This window comes from Trichosurus vulpecula, chromosome 8, assembly GCF_011100635.1.
Source record: "Trichosurus vulpecula isolate mTriVul1 chromosome 8, mTriVul1.pri, whole genome shotgun sequence".
Classification (NCBI taxonomy): domain Eukaryota; kingdom Metazoa; phylum Chordata; class Mammalia; order Diprotodontia; family Phalangeridae; genus Trichosurus; species Trichosurus vulpecula.
In genome coordinates, this window is record NC_050580.1 from 5178748 (window position 1) to 5196212 (window position 17465).

Here is a 17465-nt window from a genome sequence, read left to right on the forward strand (position 1 = left end):
TAATTTCTGTATTTTCTTTGTTCCATCACTCTCCTGGAAAAGCTTGCTAAGGTTAATTAATGAAAAGGGCGACCCTTTAGACTATAACAAAATTTAAAGAACAGAGACTTTAGGACAAATTAAATCTACTAGTTTTCTATTGCAGAAATCAATCCCCTTCAAGAGAGCATCTTTATTCAGGAATCATTCCATTATCATGTAGACTTAATCACTGACTTCCTAAAGATTAGACATTTTTGGTTTTCATTTTTCTTGATTTATTTTCCTTTATATTGTTTCTATATTATAAAAAATGGAAGCTAGAAGAAATTGTTTTGTTAAAAAAAAAAAAGCAAGTTGCCTTCCTCCCAAAAATATAAAAGGAAAAGAAAAGCAATGAAGAAGGGCCCCCAATTCACTAGCCCATAATAAGGAGGAGTTCTGCAGCAAGCAGCTCCTCTACAGCCCCTCAGAACCCAGCAAATGTGTCCAAAGAGAAACACTGAAAAATAAAATTAACGATGTTAGGGAACAGAAATATCACTTTCAATACCCAGGTTACCAAAATTCACAAAGTCCCCATTAAACACTTTCGCACCAAGGGTACCTATTAACCAATAATTACAAATATTTGCCTACTTAATAAATAGTAAAATTAAAATTTTTATAATATTTTTCCAATGAATTAGACCTGGACTATACTAACTAGACATTTGTTTAGAATTCCTTTTGCCAAAACATGTCTTTACCTTATTTTACAAGGTTTGGATCATGAAAACTCCCCCAAAAAATAATTTTAACTGCAAGAAAGCTTAGGCCATATATCCCAATTACTTCTTTACTATAACTGTTAAAAAGTAAAATTTTATTGTGGCATGTAATCAATTACATAGAAAAACCTAAAGCCAGAAACTAACTAAAAGCAAAGCTAGACATAAAATAGCCTGCTATATGAAGCTAGATCCAGACACAATGGTTGCCCACTTATATATGGAATTTGCAAAAGGTTCTTAAAAGTCTCACCTTTGTGACCTTCCTTCTGCTTTCTCCAAGGTGACCTACCTTTCTGGGTTTTACAGAACCCCAGCCTGAGATGGAGCCTGGTACTGGACCTATCTCCCTGACGAGGGAACTCTCAGCCATGCCTGGATGCCATCCAGATGATTCACAAATACAACCCCATCAGGAAAAAGGCCAGGTGTAGGCAGACACCTCAGTAGCCAGAGGTGAGAGTGAGCGGCTCATTTCGGAGCTCTGAGCTCCAGGGGAATTCACCCACGTGTCATCTGCCCTGAGAGGAGAGCTAGGCCTGGCCACTGTTGCCCTCCCAGAGGGATGAAATTGGCTTTTCCCAAGTAGCACTGAGACCTGCTTCCAAATTAGATATCCTGTGGCAATATAGCATTGTGGGAGACTGCCAGAGGTGCAGGCATCCTCTCCAATGAAGGAGGACTGGAAAAATCTGTAGGCCCAACCCTGAGCTCCCTCAGGAGCTCCAGGTCCACATTGTTCATTTACTGCTGGCCAACTAAGACTAGATGCTGGCAGCACCTCAAACTCAGCAAGCCCAAAGAGAAGTCACCAAAGCATACCTCCCCCCAATGACTCTGCCTTCAAAGTTACCTTTTACCCATGGGGAGCCCCACCCCTCTCAGCTGCCCCAGTGAACAGCCAGAGTCCCAAGCCCCAGTTCAAGGGCCCCGGGCACTCGGACACTACCCCTGCAGACATGGGGCAGGCTGCTGCTTCTCAGCACATCTGCTCTACCAGCCTCTGCAGTTGGGATCCCTGCCTTTGGTCTCTCCCCACTATAGCCTGACCTCTCCAGTCACCAAAGGAGCCTTCCTAAGAAACATGCCTGATCTCGTCTCTGCACCACACCAAAGCCTGCTGCGTGTGGCCCTAAGGACACACAGAATACCAGGGCTTCAGCTCCTTCCCCTTCACTCCTAGCTGTCTCCCACCTTCAGACATTCACATAAACTGCCCCAGGGTGAGCAATTCCTTCCTTCCCTCCTTATCTCTACTTACTCTAATCCCAGAGTCCACTGAGGCTCTGCTCAGATACCAAATCCTGGGGAACTTCTTCAGGATCTCTTTTGTAGGAGGGCAAAGAAATGGAAACTAAGGGAATGCCATGAGTAGGGTGAAATCCTAATGTGCTGGACACAACTAAAGTAAAGCTGGGAAGATCTGCAGACACCACTGAAGAGGGCAAGTGAACAGAATCGGAATAACTTATGCAACAACAGTAGAAGCACAAACACCTTGGAAGGACTTAAGAACTGATCAAAGCAATGGTTAGCGACCACTCCCAAGGACATGCCACCTTCCTTCTCACAGACAAGCAGATGAGGAACTCAAAATGCAGACTGAGACAAAAATTTTCAGACACAGCCAATGGGGAATTAATTTTGCTTGACTGTATTTATTATGAGCTTTAATTTTTTTCATTGGAGAAGAGGAAGGTAAGAAAGAAGTTAAATACTCAATAACTGGGGGGAGAAAAGGAAAGAAAAGCCTTCCCTGATACCCCTCCCCCCAATTGCTATGGTTCTCTCCTCTTTAAATCATCTTGTACTAAACAAATCTTTGTACATGTTGCATTTCCTCTAAAAGAATGTTGCTTTTTTTTTTTACTTTTTTTATTTTCAGTTCCAAATTCTCTCCCTTCTTCTACCTCCTCTCACCACTGAGAAAGTGAAAAGTAGGACACCCATTTTACATATGAAGTCATGCAAAATATATTTCTGTATTAACCATGTTCCAGGAAAAAAAAATAATAAAGGGAAAAAATTCTTCAGAGTCTCTCATTTCTCCTTCTGGAGGTGGCTGACATTTTTCATCATGTGTCCTTTGGAGTGGTCATTCATCATTGTCATGATCAAAGTAGCTAAGTCTTTCACAGCTGATCAGCATCCAAAGTTGCTGTTACTGTGTATGCTGTTCTCCTGGTTCTGCTCACTTCTCTCTGCATCAGTTCACTTAAGTCTTCCCAGGTTTTTCTGAAACCATCTGAAACCATCATTTCTTTTTGTTTGTTTCCAATTAATAGCATTTTATTTCTTCCAATTACATGTACAGATAGTTTTCAACATTCATTTATTCATTTTTTATAAGATTTTGAGTTTCAAATTTTTCTCCTTCCCTCCTACCCCTCCCCTGCCCCGTCCCCAAGACAAGCTGACATAGGCTATACATGTACAGCCATGTTAAATATATTTCCATATTAGTCAGGTTAGGAAAGAAGAATCAGAACAAAAGGGAAAAATGTTAAAAAGTGAAAATAATATGCTTCCATATGCATTCCGATTCCATGGTTCTTTGCATTTCCTATCTTGAGTCTTTGAGTTGTCTTAGACTATTGTATCATAGAGATGAATGAGGTCTATCATAACTGATCCTTGGCACAATGTTGCTGTTACTGTGTACAGTGTTCTCCTGGTGAAACTCATTTCCCTCAGCATCAGTTCACATGAGGCTTTCCAGGTTTTTCTGAAATCTGCCTGCTCATCATTTCTTACAGCACAGTAGTATTCCATTACATTCACTTGTTCAGTCATTCCCTAGTTGATGGGCATCCTCTCAATGTCCAATTCATCCTTTTTCCTTTTTTATGATCTCTTCTGAAAATAGACCTAGAAGTGGTATTGCTGGATCAAAGGGTATGCACAGTTTTACAGACCTTTGGGCACAGTTCCAAATCACTCTCCAGAATGGTTAGATCAGTTCACAGCTCCACCAATAATGCATTAGTATTCCAATTTTCCCAAATTTTCTCCAATATTTATTATTTTCCTTTTCTGTCAGATTAGCCAATCTTGACAGGTGTGAGGTGGTACCTCTAATCATTAGTGATCTAGAGCATTTTTTCATATGGCTATAGATAGTTTTAATTTCTTCACCTGAAAACTGCCTGTTCATATCCTTTGGCTCTTCATTTCTTACAGCACAACAGTAAAGAATGACTTTGAGGTCAGGAATTATTTTGTTGTTATCTTGATCTCTCTAGCATCTGGCCTAGTACAAGGAACCTAACAGATACTCCAAAAATGTTTATTGTATTGAACTCAGGGAAGGTCTGCCTCTCCAGGAGTCAAGGGTCATAACTCTGGAAATCCCATGGCAGTATCAGCATTACCCCTAAAAAACACTGCTGGCTCTGACGTATCGTAGATTTTTAGTCAGAAACTATTCTAGCTCTGAATGTGAGGGACAGCTCTCCAGTTATGGTCAACATGTAGATTCCTGTTTTATGCCTGATCAATGTAAGCATTTTTCTTGCCACCTTGATAACAGAACAGGCTGAAATTCTCTTTCCCAACATACCCTTCCTTTCATTTCAATTTTACCAGACACTCACTGCCAGTGTGGGCACTTGTAAGATTCTAAATCACTTAAGATGATGAAAAATTAAAATTCTATCTAAACCTAACACCATTGTGGTCCTTGTGCCCATGGGGAGTTGGAATCTGTATGTTTTTGTCATGTTCTACTTCAAAAGGCCATTCCCCAATATCCTTGCTTGGGCTGTGCCATTATAAGACATCTAAATGACAGTCAGGAAAAAGACAAAGTGTTGATTCTTGTCCCCCCAGGAGTCTTCTTGTTACCACAGTCAAAACTGGGGCCAAAGTCAAAGATCACCAAGTCCGGTAGGAGCTAAAACCTCAAGAGGGTTTTTCTGTACAAGTAAATTCTAAGAGGATCATTCTCCCTCCTAAGAACAACCAGCTTCTTGTCATGGGGAGCCCAAACTGGAAGAGAGAGAAGAAGGAAGAGGATGGGGAAAAGAACACCCTCCCTCACTCCTTACTCCCGGACAACCCTGGAGGAGGAACTAAACCTAAAAAAGTGCTAAAAAAGAAATACAAAGTAAAAAAAGATCCCAAAGTATATATGAAACCAAATCCTAGACCAGATCTGGCCATGAATCTTTCAGCCAGAACTACTGCAATGGGCACCTTACCAGGTCACACTTCCCTCTCCAAGGCTGGGACTCTACACCCTCACCTAAGCAGAAAACTTGTCAACTGTGGGGGGGGGGGGGGGGAGAGGGGAAGGGGGGGTAATGTTGCTGAGAAAAGAAGAGAAAAAGACAGAGACAGAAAAAAGGAGGTGGGGGGGAGTGGGAAGGAGGGAGAAAAAGAGCCAGAGAGCACTCACCTGGCCCCAGAGGATGTCTGGACAATTGATTCTCCTATCACTGCTAGGAACTGCCTACATTCCAACGTTTCCTCATAAAAAACATTTTGGGTTCAAATTTGGCCTCAGATACTAACTAGCTGTGTGACCCTGAGCAAGTCACTTAACCCTGACTGCCAGATAGATAGCTGGATGGATGGATGGATGGATGGATGGATGGATGGATGGATAAAAATCTAACCTTTTCTAATGAGCAAAGCATGCTCTTCCTCTGTCACACTCCAGTTTGGAATAACATCCCCATCAAGGCTCTGAGATAGCTATGAAGACAAAGGAGTACTTCAGTTCACCACTGGTCTAGGTCAGTTCTTAGTCCAAAGGTAGAACCCAAGCAGGCCAACCCTCCACCGTTGTCATTTTGGCCACATCCAGCCTAGAGGTCTCAGGTCAGCAATTTCTTATCTCCTTCCCTTCTGATTTAGAACCCTCATGACCAGATGTGCAAACAGAAGCTGCCAGAGTTCAGACACTGGCTTTCGTCCTTAATTCTTGGTCTCCAGGCCCCAGCCCACATCAGTGCCTTACATATCCAGATGAGGGGTTTCACTGGACCGACAATCCATCTGCTGCCAATACCCATCAGCCTCTGCTGTGCGATGCCAAGCCTTCGAGAGCTACTCACAAGTCAAACAGACATGAAACCCCTATCTTGCTGGCTCTATGCCCTGCCCCCCCAACTGTCCCATGGTCTGTCTAGCACAGCCTGGTGAGAGCCATATGCCCTGGTGAAAAGCAGATCACATGTTTATTGTAGGCGTGGTTTGGCTCCTGTGATTCCATCTTCTGAAATGCCCAACTTTAGTTAGGAGCAGACCAACAAGCCACAGGCAGAGATGCCCCATGTCCTGATAGGAATGCTGTTCCCAGAGACACCTTGGATACCATCTCCTGGGAGCCTAGCTGGACATCACATCCCGGACACACAACGGGAACCAGCAGCAAATGGCCTGCTAAGTCAGCAGGCACATGGCTGCCTGAAGTCTCTAACTACGAGGTCTTTCTCTTTTCTACAGATGCCCTCTTTCCCAGGGACATTCGTGACCCCTGGGGCACAGAATGACGTGTCCTCCTCAGAGGGGCCAAGAACCACGACCAGCTGGAGGGAGAAACCAACCACTCCCTTGGTGCTGTACATTCTTCCACCTTCCCACCCAGGCTTGGATCCTCCTCTACCTCTTCACCTCTTTCTTCTGCATTTTCCCAAAAAAAACACTTCTCCCACTCACCTCAGGAACAATCCATTCTCCCAACAGCCCAGTAACAAGAGGGATGCCCCTGCCCTTTCACCTCTCCAGCAGGAAGGGGACTGAACCCAGTGTGGCTGCACCTAGCCCTGGCAGGAGGTCCTCCAACGTTCCCTTCCTTCCCTACTTGCTGAACTGAGAGCCCCAGTTCTCTGTGGCTCCTTACAATGGGGCGCCACACAATTCATTCACTGCTCATTTTACCAGGGCTCCTAAATGTCCCTACAGTCTTCAGGAACCCATGTGCCTCTTTTTGGGTCTCCAATTATCAGACTCCTGCCAACTCCCTAAAAGAAAGAAGACATTGCCCTCAACTGCTCTGAAAGGCTAGCATAGAAATCCAATTTCCAGCCACTCTATGCCTCTATCCTCTCAATACTCATTTGACAGAAAAGGTCTCCTAGCATCTTCAAGGTACCACCATCCTGTGTCCTTTCTCTCAAGATGCCGTTGCTCTTGGCAGAAGAACTCCCGTGTGGCACTGAGGTGGGTCATTTCTTACCCAGCTGCCATTGCTGGTGACACCACCAGGTCCACCCTCGGTTCAAGTCTTCTTTCTTTCCTCCTCCTCCCCCCCTTCCTTCTCCAGTTCAAGCACCACTGGCGACCATGGCACAGCACAAAGGGGCCCAGGGTTAAAAAATCTGCTGACTCCAAGGCAGGAAGCTCCATCCCAACGGCACCCCTGCACTCTTTAGAGGTGCCACATCATTTCACCTGTGTTTTCCCTTTTGATCTTTGCAACCACACTCGGAAGGAGTCAGTGGAAACATGACTGACATTCTACAAATGGACAAACTCAGTCTCCAGTTCATAGTCTACCCGATCCCCCAGCTGTGGAGCAGCACAGAGAACGTCCCCAAGCTAGTCAACCTGCAGTCAGGCTCCACATTCGACCCCGCGCTGCTGCTACCCATAAGGACTGAATAAAATGCCCCAACCCTTCTGTGCCAGGCCATAAGAACCTTTCATTTAAACCTGAAGCAAAGTGGGTTTTTTTTTAAACTAAGAATACCAAATATGGGCAAAAATCATTCAAATATTTTAACAATTTAAAAGAGCATTTCAGAAGTATAAATTAAGCTCCAGAGTACAATTTTTCTGTATGAGGTAGTATACAGGTCTGAGGAAGGGAACTATGACCCTCCTTATCTTGGCTGGGCCACTTAGCTGGGTGACCTTGGGCAAGTGTCACACATCCTCCCAGGACCTCAGTTACCACATCTTTACAATGAAAAAGATGGCCTACAGTCTAGGCCCTTAATTAAAGGATTTGTTCTGTGAAGTTTGGATTCAAAGGGCCACACTTGAGGACCTAGAGGGCCACATATAGCCTCGAGGCCACAGGTTCCCCCACCCCTGGCCTAGAACATCTCTGAGGTCCCTGCCAACTCTAGGAATATGAGGCTGTGACTGTGCTGAGATAAGTCCTTTGTCAGCATCTTATTTTCCATTAATCCCCCCAAATGAGCAGAGGATATAGTCTAACTACAAGTTTGCTTTTTAAAATCAAGCCATATCGGATGCCCATCAACCGGGGAATGGCTGAACAAGTTGTGGTCTATGATTGTAAAGGAATGCTACTGTGCTGTAAGAAATGATGAGCGGGATGATTTCAGGAAAAAAAAAATGGGAAGATATCTCTGAACTGATGCAGAGTGAAGTGCGCAGAACCAGGAGAACGTTCTTGAAGAATTGTGACTTAGCCATTCTCAGAGATACAATAATCTAAAACAATTCCAAAGGACCCATGATGAAGAATGCTGCCCGCCTGCAAAGAAGAACCGATGAGCTCTGAGTGCAGACTGAAACATACTTTTTTAAACTTTCTTGATTTTTCTTGTTTGTGTGTGTTTTCTTTTTGCAACATGGCTAATATGGAAATGTTCTGCATGATCTCACAAGTGTAATCAATATCAAATTCCTTGCCTTCTCAAGGAGAGACGAGGATCAGAAGGGACAGATGGAATTTGGATCTCGAAATTTCTAAAAATGGATGGTAAAAACTTTACATGTAACTGGGAAATACTTAACAAAATAAACATATATTGAAAAATCAAACCATATAAAACAAAATATATTGTTAATTAAGATACTATTTTATCATTTGCTACAAAATGAAATTGCTTGAAGTCCACCAAAAAATTTTAATTTTATAGAATAAAAATAAAAAACAAGAGGCTTCCTAGGAGTCTAAAGACATGGGCTTAAACCTAGTTCTATCATTTACTTTATGGCTTTTGACAAGTCACTTAACATCCGTTGAGCCCAGTCTCCTGATGTAAAATGAGAAGGCTGGCCTAGAGTCCTATGGCAATTCTTAGGACAATTTATATGAATTTGCGAATTTGCAGCAATCACCACCCTTCCCAAAAGATCAAGCTAAGAAGGAAACCCATGAACGAAATCAAGATATCGAGGGTGACTCGAGTCTCAGGAAGAAGAAAGCATTGTTTTCCAATGACCTACACCAGCTAAAATGTTATTAACTTTGCTTCCATTGCCCCTTGGACTAGGAAATGCAGCTTCTCCCTCCAAAACATCGTGTTCTATTTACTCACCGCCCCAGAACACCTCAGGCCAAATAGAACTGCAGCACTTCCAATGAGCTACCTTGAAAATTCCACAAAGGTACAAATTTGCCCTTGAGACCTCCCAAGTAAAGAAAAATTAAGGCAAAGAGCATTTTAGGAAAGTCATGAATCCTGAAAGGATTTCCCAATCCACTCTAGGTGTCTTCACTCAAGTCAGGGCAGACTAAGCCAGGCCTGATGTACTCCCTGGCTACCTTATCTGGAGCTCAGGTGTCTGAAATAAAGATAAAGGCTTCACAAGTCCCTCAAGCACCTTAACAACTTAAAATCTTACAGCCAGGGTGAGCAACCGATGTGCAGGTAACCCTGTCTTCACTCTAAATAAATCATGGGGTGAGCAGCCAGGCAGGAGCAGCGCTACTTAAGCCAGTAACATGATTCCCATCCAAACTGACTCAGAACAATTACCTTTATCTCGATTAATCCTAGGATTGAAGCCATTAATCATTAATCTCACTTGTAATCACTCTCTTTTATCACGGCTAAACACGCAGTTATACCGTTACACCTCCTGGTGCTGACATCAGGCCTGTCAGAGTTATGGTCTAAGATCACAGGATTTCTTTTATTGCCATTTTCCATATATCGCCCAAAACCTTGAAAAGCTCACTAGTTTAGAACCATGACGGCAACTGTAGCTTTGCATCGGCTTGTCAGAATTCAGTTTGTTCTGCAGAAAACAGAAAAATGCACATATATGTATATATACATATTGTGTGTAATACGTATGTCTGTTAGCTGTGTTTCCATGTATAAAATTGAAAGATAAATAAATCGTGTGTGTGTGTGTGTGTGTGTGTGTGTGTGTCTATCAAATAACATTTATTAAGCACCTACTTTGTACCAGGCACTGTGCTAAGTGCTAGGGTTACAAAAAGGCAGAGGACAGTCTTGACAACAGGCAAACAAAACAAGATCTATATAGAATAAATAGGACATAATTAACAGCGGGAGGGGAAGGCACTTGAATTAAATGGGGTTGGGGAAGGTGGGATTTTAGTTGGAACTTAAAGGAAGCCAGGGAGGTCAGGAGTGAGATAGGAGGGAGAGTCTTCCAGGCCTGGGGGACAGCCAAGAACAGCCACAAAACCAAAGTTACTGGATCAAGGAATGTGTGGGGGGGAGGGAGGGCGGGGTGAAGTGTAAGAAGCCTGGAAAGGTAGGATGGAGCAGATGATGAACTCAACAGATGGAAATAGCTAAAACTGACTAATTCCTCAGCTCTACTTGGAAAGTTATTAAATGCTTTTTTATTTCTTCTCACTGAATCTCTGAATTAAATGTTGAGTGTGCTCGACTTGGGCTGGATCTAACACATACCAAAAAGTCATTTCCCAAAATGGGGGGCACGGAAGGGGGTCCCCAAAGTGCCTTGACCAGCAGTGTTGCCACTCACAATCTATCGCTGTCCTGCATTAAGCCAAGTTTAATCCTAGCACTCTTTTTTATAAAGATGTATCTTTAAGGGAAAACAAACTACAGTAAGGGGAGAATGAAGAGCTGCAAATTTCCAAAGAATTCTGCATCACCATACAACACAAAAGCTGGGAAGCACATTATTCCTCAGCACATAGAAGCTGGAGAAGACCAAGGTGGCCTCCGCCCACAGCCTACTTCCTCCTACCTCAGAACCACTGCTTTTCCCTCCCCTCGGGTCCCCTAATCCTTATATGTTCCTTCTTTATCCACTGTTTGAACATTTCCTTATTCCCACTTTGTCCATTTCCTATTAACATTATAACTTCAGTCAACCCTTCTGCTTGCTCAGGAGTCTGCCTTTAATCCACTCCCAGCCCCATGGAGCTGCTGTTCCAAAAGATGGGGAGGAGGGGGAGGGAAGGAGAGGAGGAGGAGGAGGCGTTTACACAGCACTTAACAATTTGCAAAGTATTTCAGCGATACTAATTTGATCCTCACAACAACCCAGCAAGGCGGGCGCTATTATTCCCATTCCCATCCCCATTTACAGATGAACATTCCAGGGCTGAGGAAACCCAAGCATCCCTGCCTAGAGTCACAGAGCTAACGAGTTTCCTGAAGCAGAATATGATCTCAGATCTTCCTGACTCCAGGCTGAGTGCCATCCACCATGCCTAGTTTGCATAGGACAAGGCAGACACTCTCACATTAGTCTAAGCAAGACAGTCATGATGGTCGATTTGCTGCCAGAAGCAATATGTAATTACAAAACTAAAAGGACCTTTTGGATTACCTACATCATTCCCCAAACTATTTTGTAAATGCTGGTGGTTCAAGTCAGGGGATACAGAAGAGAAAGGTTAATGTGGAAAATGGAGCAGAGGTCTTGGAGACCTGGGGCCACCTCATCCCCAAAAGGCAGCTAATGTTGAAAGAAAGTAGGAACACTTGGCCATACCTTCACAAACGCCACTTGTGGATGCTCTTTGGCTAATTCCTCCATGACATTATTCATCTGTGTGCACTGCGGAGCCCATGGGGCCCAGAAATGGATGACAACAAGGGACCTGTAAACCAAATACCTATGTTTAAGATATGTATTAAGGCACTTTTCCAAATGCAGATACTGTCCAAGCTAAGCATGGTCACTCAGCATCTAAGTCCTCCCCCATACCAAGCCCAGTGTGAAGCCCAGGAAATACAAAGCAAGACAAAAGTCAGTCCCAGGCCTGAAGGACCTCCAGCCCAGTCAGGGAAGGCAACATGCTAACAAGTCTGTGCTAAAATGCTATTGCACTACAGATCACGAGAAAATCTTCAAGAAGACCCTGGTACATCAAGGGGATTCAAAAGGCTTCCTGTGGGATTTCAGCATGTATTTGAAGAGAGCCAGGGAGGTCAGGAGATGAAAATGAGAGGATTCCAGGAATGGGTGACAGACAGCCAGGAAAAATGCAGAGATCTGTCTCTGGTTCCAGGAGGCCACTGTCACTGAAAGACAGGGAGTCAGGGGATGAAGGGCTTTGAATGTCAGCTGGTGGGGAACAACAGAGTCAAAGCTAAGCTTGAAGAACAACCTGAGCACAGCTGAGCCCCGGTGGAGGATGGACTGGCCTGGGGTAAGGCCCTGAGGCAAGGAGACCAACCCAAAGCCCTAATGTCTTCCTTCCTTGGCTGAGATCATCTGCCTGGTCTCCACTTCTTCCAGTCCAGGAGGACTAGGCTTAGGAAGGATTACCCCCACCTTCAGGCCTCACTAAAAAGTCCGGTCCTGTCCTTCACTCCAAGGTCCCTAGCCTCATCTGGGATCCCAGGATGGCCTAAGTCAGCTTCTCCCCTGGAACGTGGCTGCATGTGCCTTCAGGTGGAGTAGAAAGGGAAAAGGTTTTTAAATCCTGGCAATGGAAAGAGAAGCAAATAATCAGAGGGAAAACAAAAGACAAGGAAGGAGTGGTGAGACAGCCAAGGTTGGGGAAAGGGCCGGAGTTCTCCCCATGACTCCATCGTTGCACCTAACTGTTAAGTCCTTGAGCCCTGCCAAGCTAGAGACCCTGCCCCTGCCCCACCAGGGAGAGACCAATGACAGTGCCCAATGCCACCTTTTGGAACTTGTGCTGGGAGAGGGCACCCACCTGGCAAGCCCGGGAAGGCTGAGGAGAGTGTTCTTGGGGAAACATCTTAACAGACATACCACCCTATTGTAACAATTTTTCCAAGAGAACAAGCCCAGACACCAAATCCATTCTTCCACCACACCCAGCTTAAAGAACTTCCAGAACAAACCCAGGCCTCGACTAGTCCCCCTGAAGTAGGCCCACAAAAAGGGGTTGAAGAATTATCTTATGGCCCTGATCCCAATCCTGGGGGGGGGGCAGGGGTTGATGATGGCAGCCACGTTTGCACATGGCATGGACAGGACCAAAGGCTTCTGTCCCCTTGTCACTGGCCTCCAAGGTCTTCATTAGCCTGCCTGGCCTCAGTTTCCTCATCTTAAAAAGCAGGGGTTGGCCAGGATGGCTCCTAAACCCTTCCAGTCTCTGAAACGGGAGCCAAGGAGCAGCTTGCTGGCTTAGGCTTAAAGCAATTTGGAAGCAGGCGCTATCATTCAGAATGGCTTCCATTCCATTTTTAGATGAAGAGTTGACACCTAGAGGGCAAGCTGCAGGTATCTGGAAAACTTCCTCCCAGGGAAGCCCCCGATTCCCAAGGAGGCACCAGATACAGGCCTTGTTACTCAGCTGAGAAAAGAGCCTGTGGAGACACTCAAACAGTTCACTCCGCCCTGCCCAATCCTCCCAATGTGGATCCCCAGGCTCAGGAACGTCCGTGAGAAAGGTTTGTTTCCCATGAGAGCTGAAGGAGTGACTGAGATGGGAGGGGAGAAGGAGGAGCGTTTAGAAGGCAGTCACAACGTGCTATTGGAAAATCTGCAGCCGGTTTTCTCTTAAGAGATAGAAATCACTGCGGCCCCACCTGCCATCACCCCCCATTTACTCAATCCCAGCGATTCTGAGAGGGGCAGAGGAGAGGACATGCGCTCGCCCTGGTTGGGAGGCTTGGGTCGGGGACACAAAGCCTGGACACACTCGCTCAGGTCAGGGGAGCAGCAGCCGCTCCCCCGGGCCAGGTCCCAGCTCATGGGGCAGCCTGGAGCCCAGTCCTCAGGCTTGCTGACCGTCAGTGTGGAAAGGGCTCCAGCTTCCACCTGCAGGGGCTCGTTCCTGGCTTCACGCTTCGTAAGGACCCCAGACCCAGGCTTCTTTAAACCGCCCCTTCCTTCTCCAGCTCCCCCTACTTAAGGCCATGTCTGGGGCGCTCAGACGTGCCGGCGCTCCTGCACACCGGGGCGGGATCTCACTGGGGCCAAACAACCCAGGGGGGCAGAGCTACGTGAGTCCCATTTTACTGATGGGGAAACTGAGGCAAACAAAGGGGAGGTGACTGGCACGGGCTCCTCAGCGCCAGAGCCGGGATCTGGACTGGGCCCTTCCTCGAGCGGGCACGTCGAGGCCGGGCAGGCGTGAGCAGAGTCATCGGTTGCACAGATGGGGATGAGGATGACCAGCAGCCTGCCCAGGGACCCCAACTCCTACCATCGGGGGGGGGCTGCCTCCTCAACAGGGGCTCCCTCTGACCCCCCCGCCCCCACCCTTCAAAGCCTGGGGGGCACCGGACCACCCCCTCCCGGCGTGGGGGGGATGCTTCCCGGACCGCAGGGTGGTGCTGGAAGGGGGGCAGCCGGGCGTACCCTCCCCACTCTCCAAATACGCCCAAATCGCCGGAGGCAGATTCCGGGCCCTTATGCAGCGACTCCTGCCTCAGTTTCCTGATCCGTAAATGAAGGGGTGGGCCCACCGGCCTCGAGCTTCCTGGGTCCCCCAAGCCCAGGGCGGACCGAGGCCGGCTAACCGGAACCACACCCGCCTCGTTTAACCGCTTCGTCCCGTCAGCTCGGCCAAGCAAGGGGGGCCGTGGGGACTGGCTCTCCCTCGGATAGTGAGCTCCCCATCCCCGCCAGGCTTCAAGCGGGGCCTGGAGGACCGCACCTTGGAAGAAAAGAGGGCAGTCCTGGGCTCAACCTCACGGCGGGGGGGGGGGGGGTGATCCTGCCCCTAAGCCGCCCCTACCACGGGCAGTGAGACCCGGAGCCGGCCGGGGGCCTCGAGAGGTAGTGAGCTCCCCATCCCCGGCGGGCTTCGGTCGGGGCCTGGATGACCGTGCGCTGGAGGCGCGGCGGCGGGCCTGGGCCTCAGTTTACCAGCCTCGGGGCTCAAGGGCCTCCGACCACCCCGCCCGCCCGGCTGCCACGTTCCCGCAGTCTCAGGTTCCCCTTCTGTGGAATGGGGCCCCGGCCGGCCGCCCGTACCTGGCCTGGAGGCGCAGCAGCTCTTCGAACTGCGCGCGGGACGCCACCTCCAGCAGAGCCCCAGGCTTGGGCTTGGCCTCGGCCTCTGCCCCGACCCCCACCGCCGCCGCCGCCTCGGACGCCATGCTGCCCACCGCCCGCGCGCCCCGCTGCCACCGCCGTCAGGCAGGACTAAAAGAACGCCGTCCGCGGCTCCGCCTTCGGCCAGGCGGCAGGGCCGAGCGCCGAGCACCGAGCGCCAAGCTGCGCCTGCGCAATCCGGGGGAGCCAGGCACCAGGGCGGATAAAGCTAAAAGAGAGCCCGAAAGACCACGCCCCCGACCCTGGCCAACGCTGGGATTGGATAGCCCAGAGGCAAAGGCGAGGAGGCGGAGCTAGAGGAAGGAAGGAAAGGCTGATCGAGAGGTCAGGAGAGGCCACGCCCTCTTCCCCTCCGCCCCTCCCTCAGGCTTCAGAAGAGGCAAGAGATTGGGTCATCCGGAGGCAGAGGGGGAGGAGTTTGCCTCGTCCGACTCTGGAAGGGTTACGACTACCGCCGGCGAGGTGAAAGGGCTCAAGGAGGCCCCGCCCCCACTTCTTCCACCGTGCCCCTCCCCGCCGGCTTTCGTCAGCCAGACTCAGGCGCAGGCGCAGAGGGGCCGTTCCAGGGGCTTGTTTCTACGCGGTGTAGGCCCGAATGGCAAACACGCCGATTCGTCGGAGGCTTGTGGCTCCGGGCTTGGAAGCGGGGAATGTGCACTCCTAAAGAGGCCTCCTGAGAGGCCGGAGGGGAGGCCGACGCTGCCTCAGGAGGAGCCCGCCCACTTTACAGATGAAGCAGCCGAGGCTCTGACACGGAAGTGACTTCATAGGCTCCCAGGGCCGAGTGGGACCAGTGATGTCACCCAGCCTACCCTCCCCACCTTTTTTACATTTGAGGAAACTGAGGCCCACAGAGGGCTAGGGACATGACCACTGCGTGCCCCCCCTCCCCCCACGAAAGGTCATGAGTAGCCCCGCTGCCCTCGGGTCCCCCCATCGAAGCCAGACCGCCGAGGCTGGCACCCCGTGGTACCCACCCCAGGCTGGCTGGGCCGGGCCCCTTTGTCCTTGGCATCATCCTCCTCCTGGGCCCTCGAAGGTCATCCAGAGGCTGACCCTTCGGTGTTCGTGGGGGCCAAGAGGCCCAGAGCAGCCCGTGGTCCCTCCATCCCTGCCCCGAGCGCCCCGCCTGGCCCCTTGGGATACTTTGTAGCGGCTCGTCCCTGAGGTTGGGGGGAAGGGAGGCGAGTTTGAGCCAGGCGCCTCTCACTACGCAGACGCCCTGGAGGCCGCAGTTCGCCCCAGCCTCCCAGAGTGTCCAGTCCTTGGTCTGTCACCCGAGGAGTGATGGAAAGGAAAGTGTGCTTGGGGTGTGAGCCCATGGAGAAGTGAAAAAGAAACCTCGAGAACCATGGTGCACAACGCAAAGACAAGAAAGCTGCCTGCTTCCCGCAGCTAGTCAGATGGCTCGGCCCCAGCCCCACTGAGAGTCAACAAAAGCCTTCCACCTCCCCCAGACTGACGTCCCCCCAGCCTTCTACAGCGGGTGAGGCCTGGCTGGCACCAGGCTGCTGCTCCTTCCTTCCAGCGCCTTCCTCCAGTCCTCCGGGCCATGGTCCTCACTCCATTTGTCCCTGGATGCTTCTCTCCTGTGTCCTGTATAAATGTAGCTCCCATAGCACAGGTGTCCCCCAGGGCCTCCTACACCGGATGAATCACTGGAGCAGTCTGGCCAGGTAGCATGTTGGGTTTGGAACTAGAGGGTTGGGTTCACACTCTGGTTCTGCCAGTTTCCCTCTGTGTGACATTGTACGAGGCCCATTACCCCCCTGGGCCTCAGCTTCCTCATCTCTAAAATAAGGGAGCTGGCCTCAGTGACCTCGGAGGTCCCTTTGCCTTCTAAACATGGTTTGATGAGTCTGTCATCCTTCAGTCCACCCTACCATGGCCCTGAGTACCAACATAGGTCAGGGCAAAGGTTTTTCCCCAGTGTCGTCTCTGGATTACAAGCATTTTCAGTTAGTTTCCATGCTTCAATGGATCATCCATAGCAGTGATGTGGGCATTCCCTCTGGCAATGAAGCTCACCCCCACCCAAGCCTTCTCGTGTTCATAAACCATCTTGTTTTGTTGTTGTTGTTCGTTCATGTCCGACTCCTCATGACCCCATTTGGGGGCTTCTCGACAAATATGCTGGAGTGGTTTGGCTTTTCCAGCTCGTTTCATAGATGAGGAAATAGAGGCAAACAAGATGAAGTGACTTGCCCAGGGTCACAAAGCCACATTTGAACTCGGGCCCTCCTGACTCCAGGCTGGGTGCTCTATCCACTGTGCCACCTACCTGCACATAAGGCTTCTTTCTCTATACCCTCCAGTGATTCCCTCCATCACGTCACTCAACGTTGTGGGGATGCTATCGGTGCCCAAGACTGTGTATCCACCATCCGTCACCCTCATGGCCCAGATGATGCCCTCTGTGCTCCTTCTGCATGATTCTTCCTTGGTGATGGATGGCAGCCAACTCATGCCTACTACGCACTCTCCATTGATCTTTGGGTAGCCTTTAATTCTTCAGAGTTTGTGGCATGTGACAACCAGGAACCCCACAGCAGCTCATTAAATTATATGGAAAGGGCT

General features: G+C 48.9%; 1 protein-coding gene across 1 annotated transcript in view; it reads right to left on the bottom strand.

Annotated features, from left to right (window-relative positions):
• The window catches only part of GLRX3 (glutaredoxin 3), a 35683-nt gene extending 20660 nt beyond the window's left edge, over window positions 1–15023 (bottom strand). The window contains exons 1-2 of the mRNA XM_036735955.1: window positions 14808–15023; window positions 11400–11508 (exon numbers count right to left, since the gene is read on the bottom strand). Coding sequence (XP_036591850.1) covers window positions 11400–11508; window positions 14808–14932 — 234 coding nt within the window. The 5' untranslated portion in view covers window positions 14933–15023. The remainder of the gene's footprint in view (window positions 1–11399; window positions 11509–14807) is intronic.
• Window positions 15024–17465: the final 2442 nt, after the last annotated feature.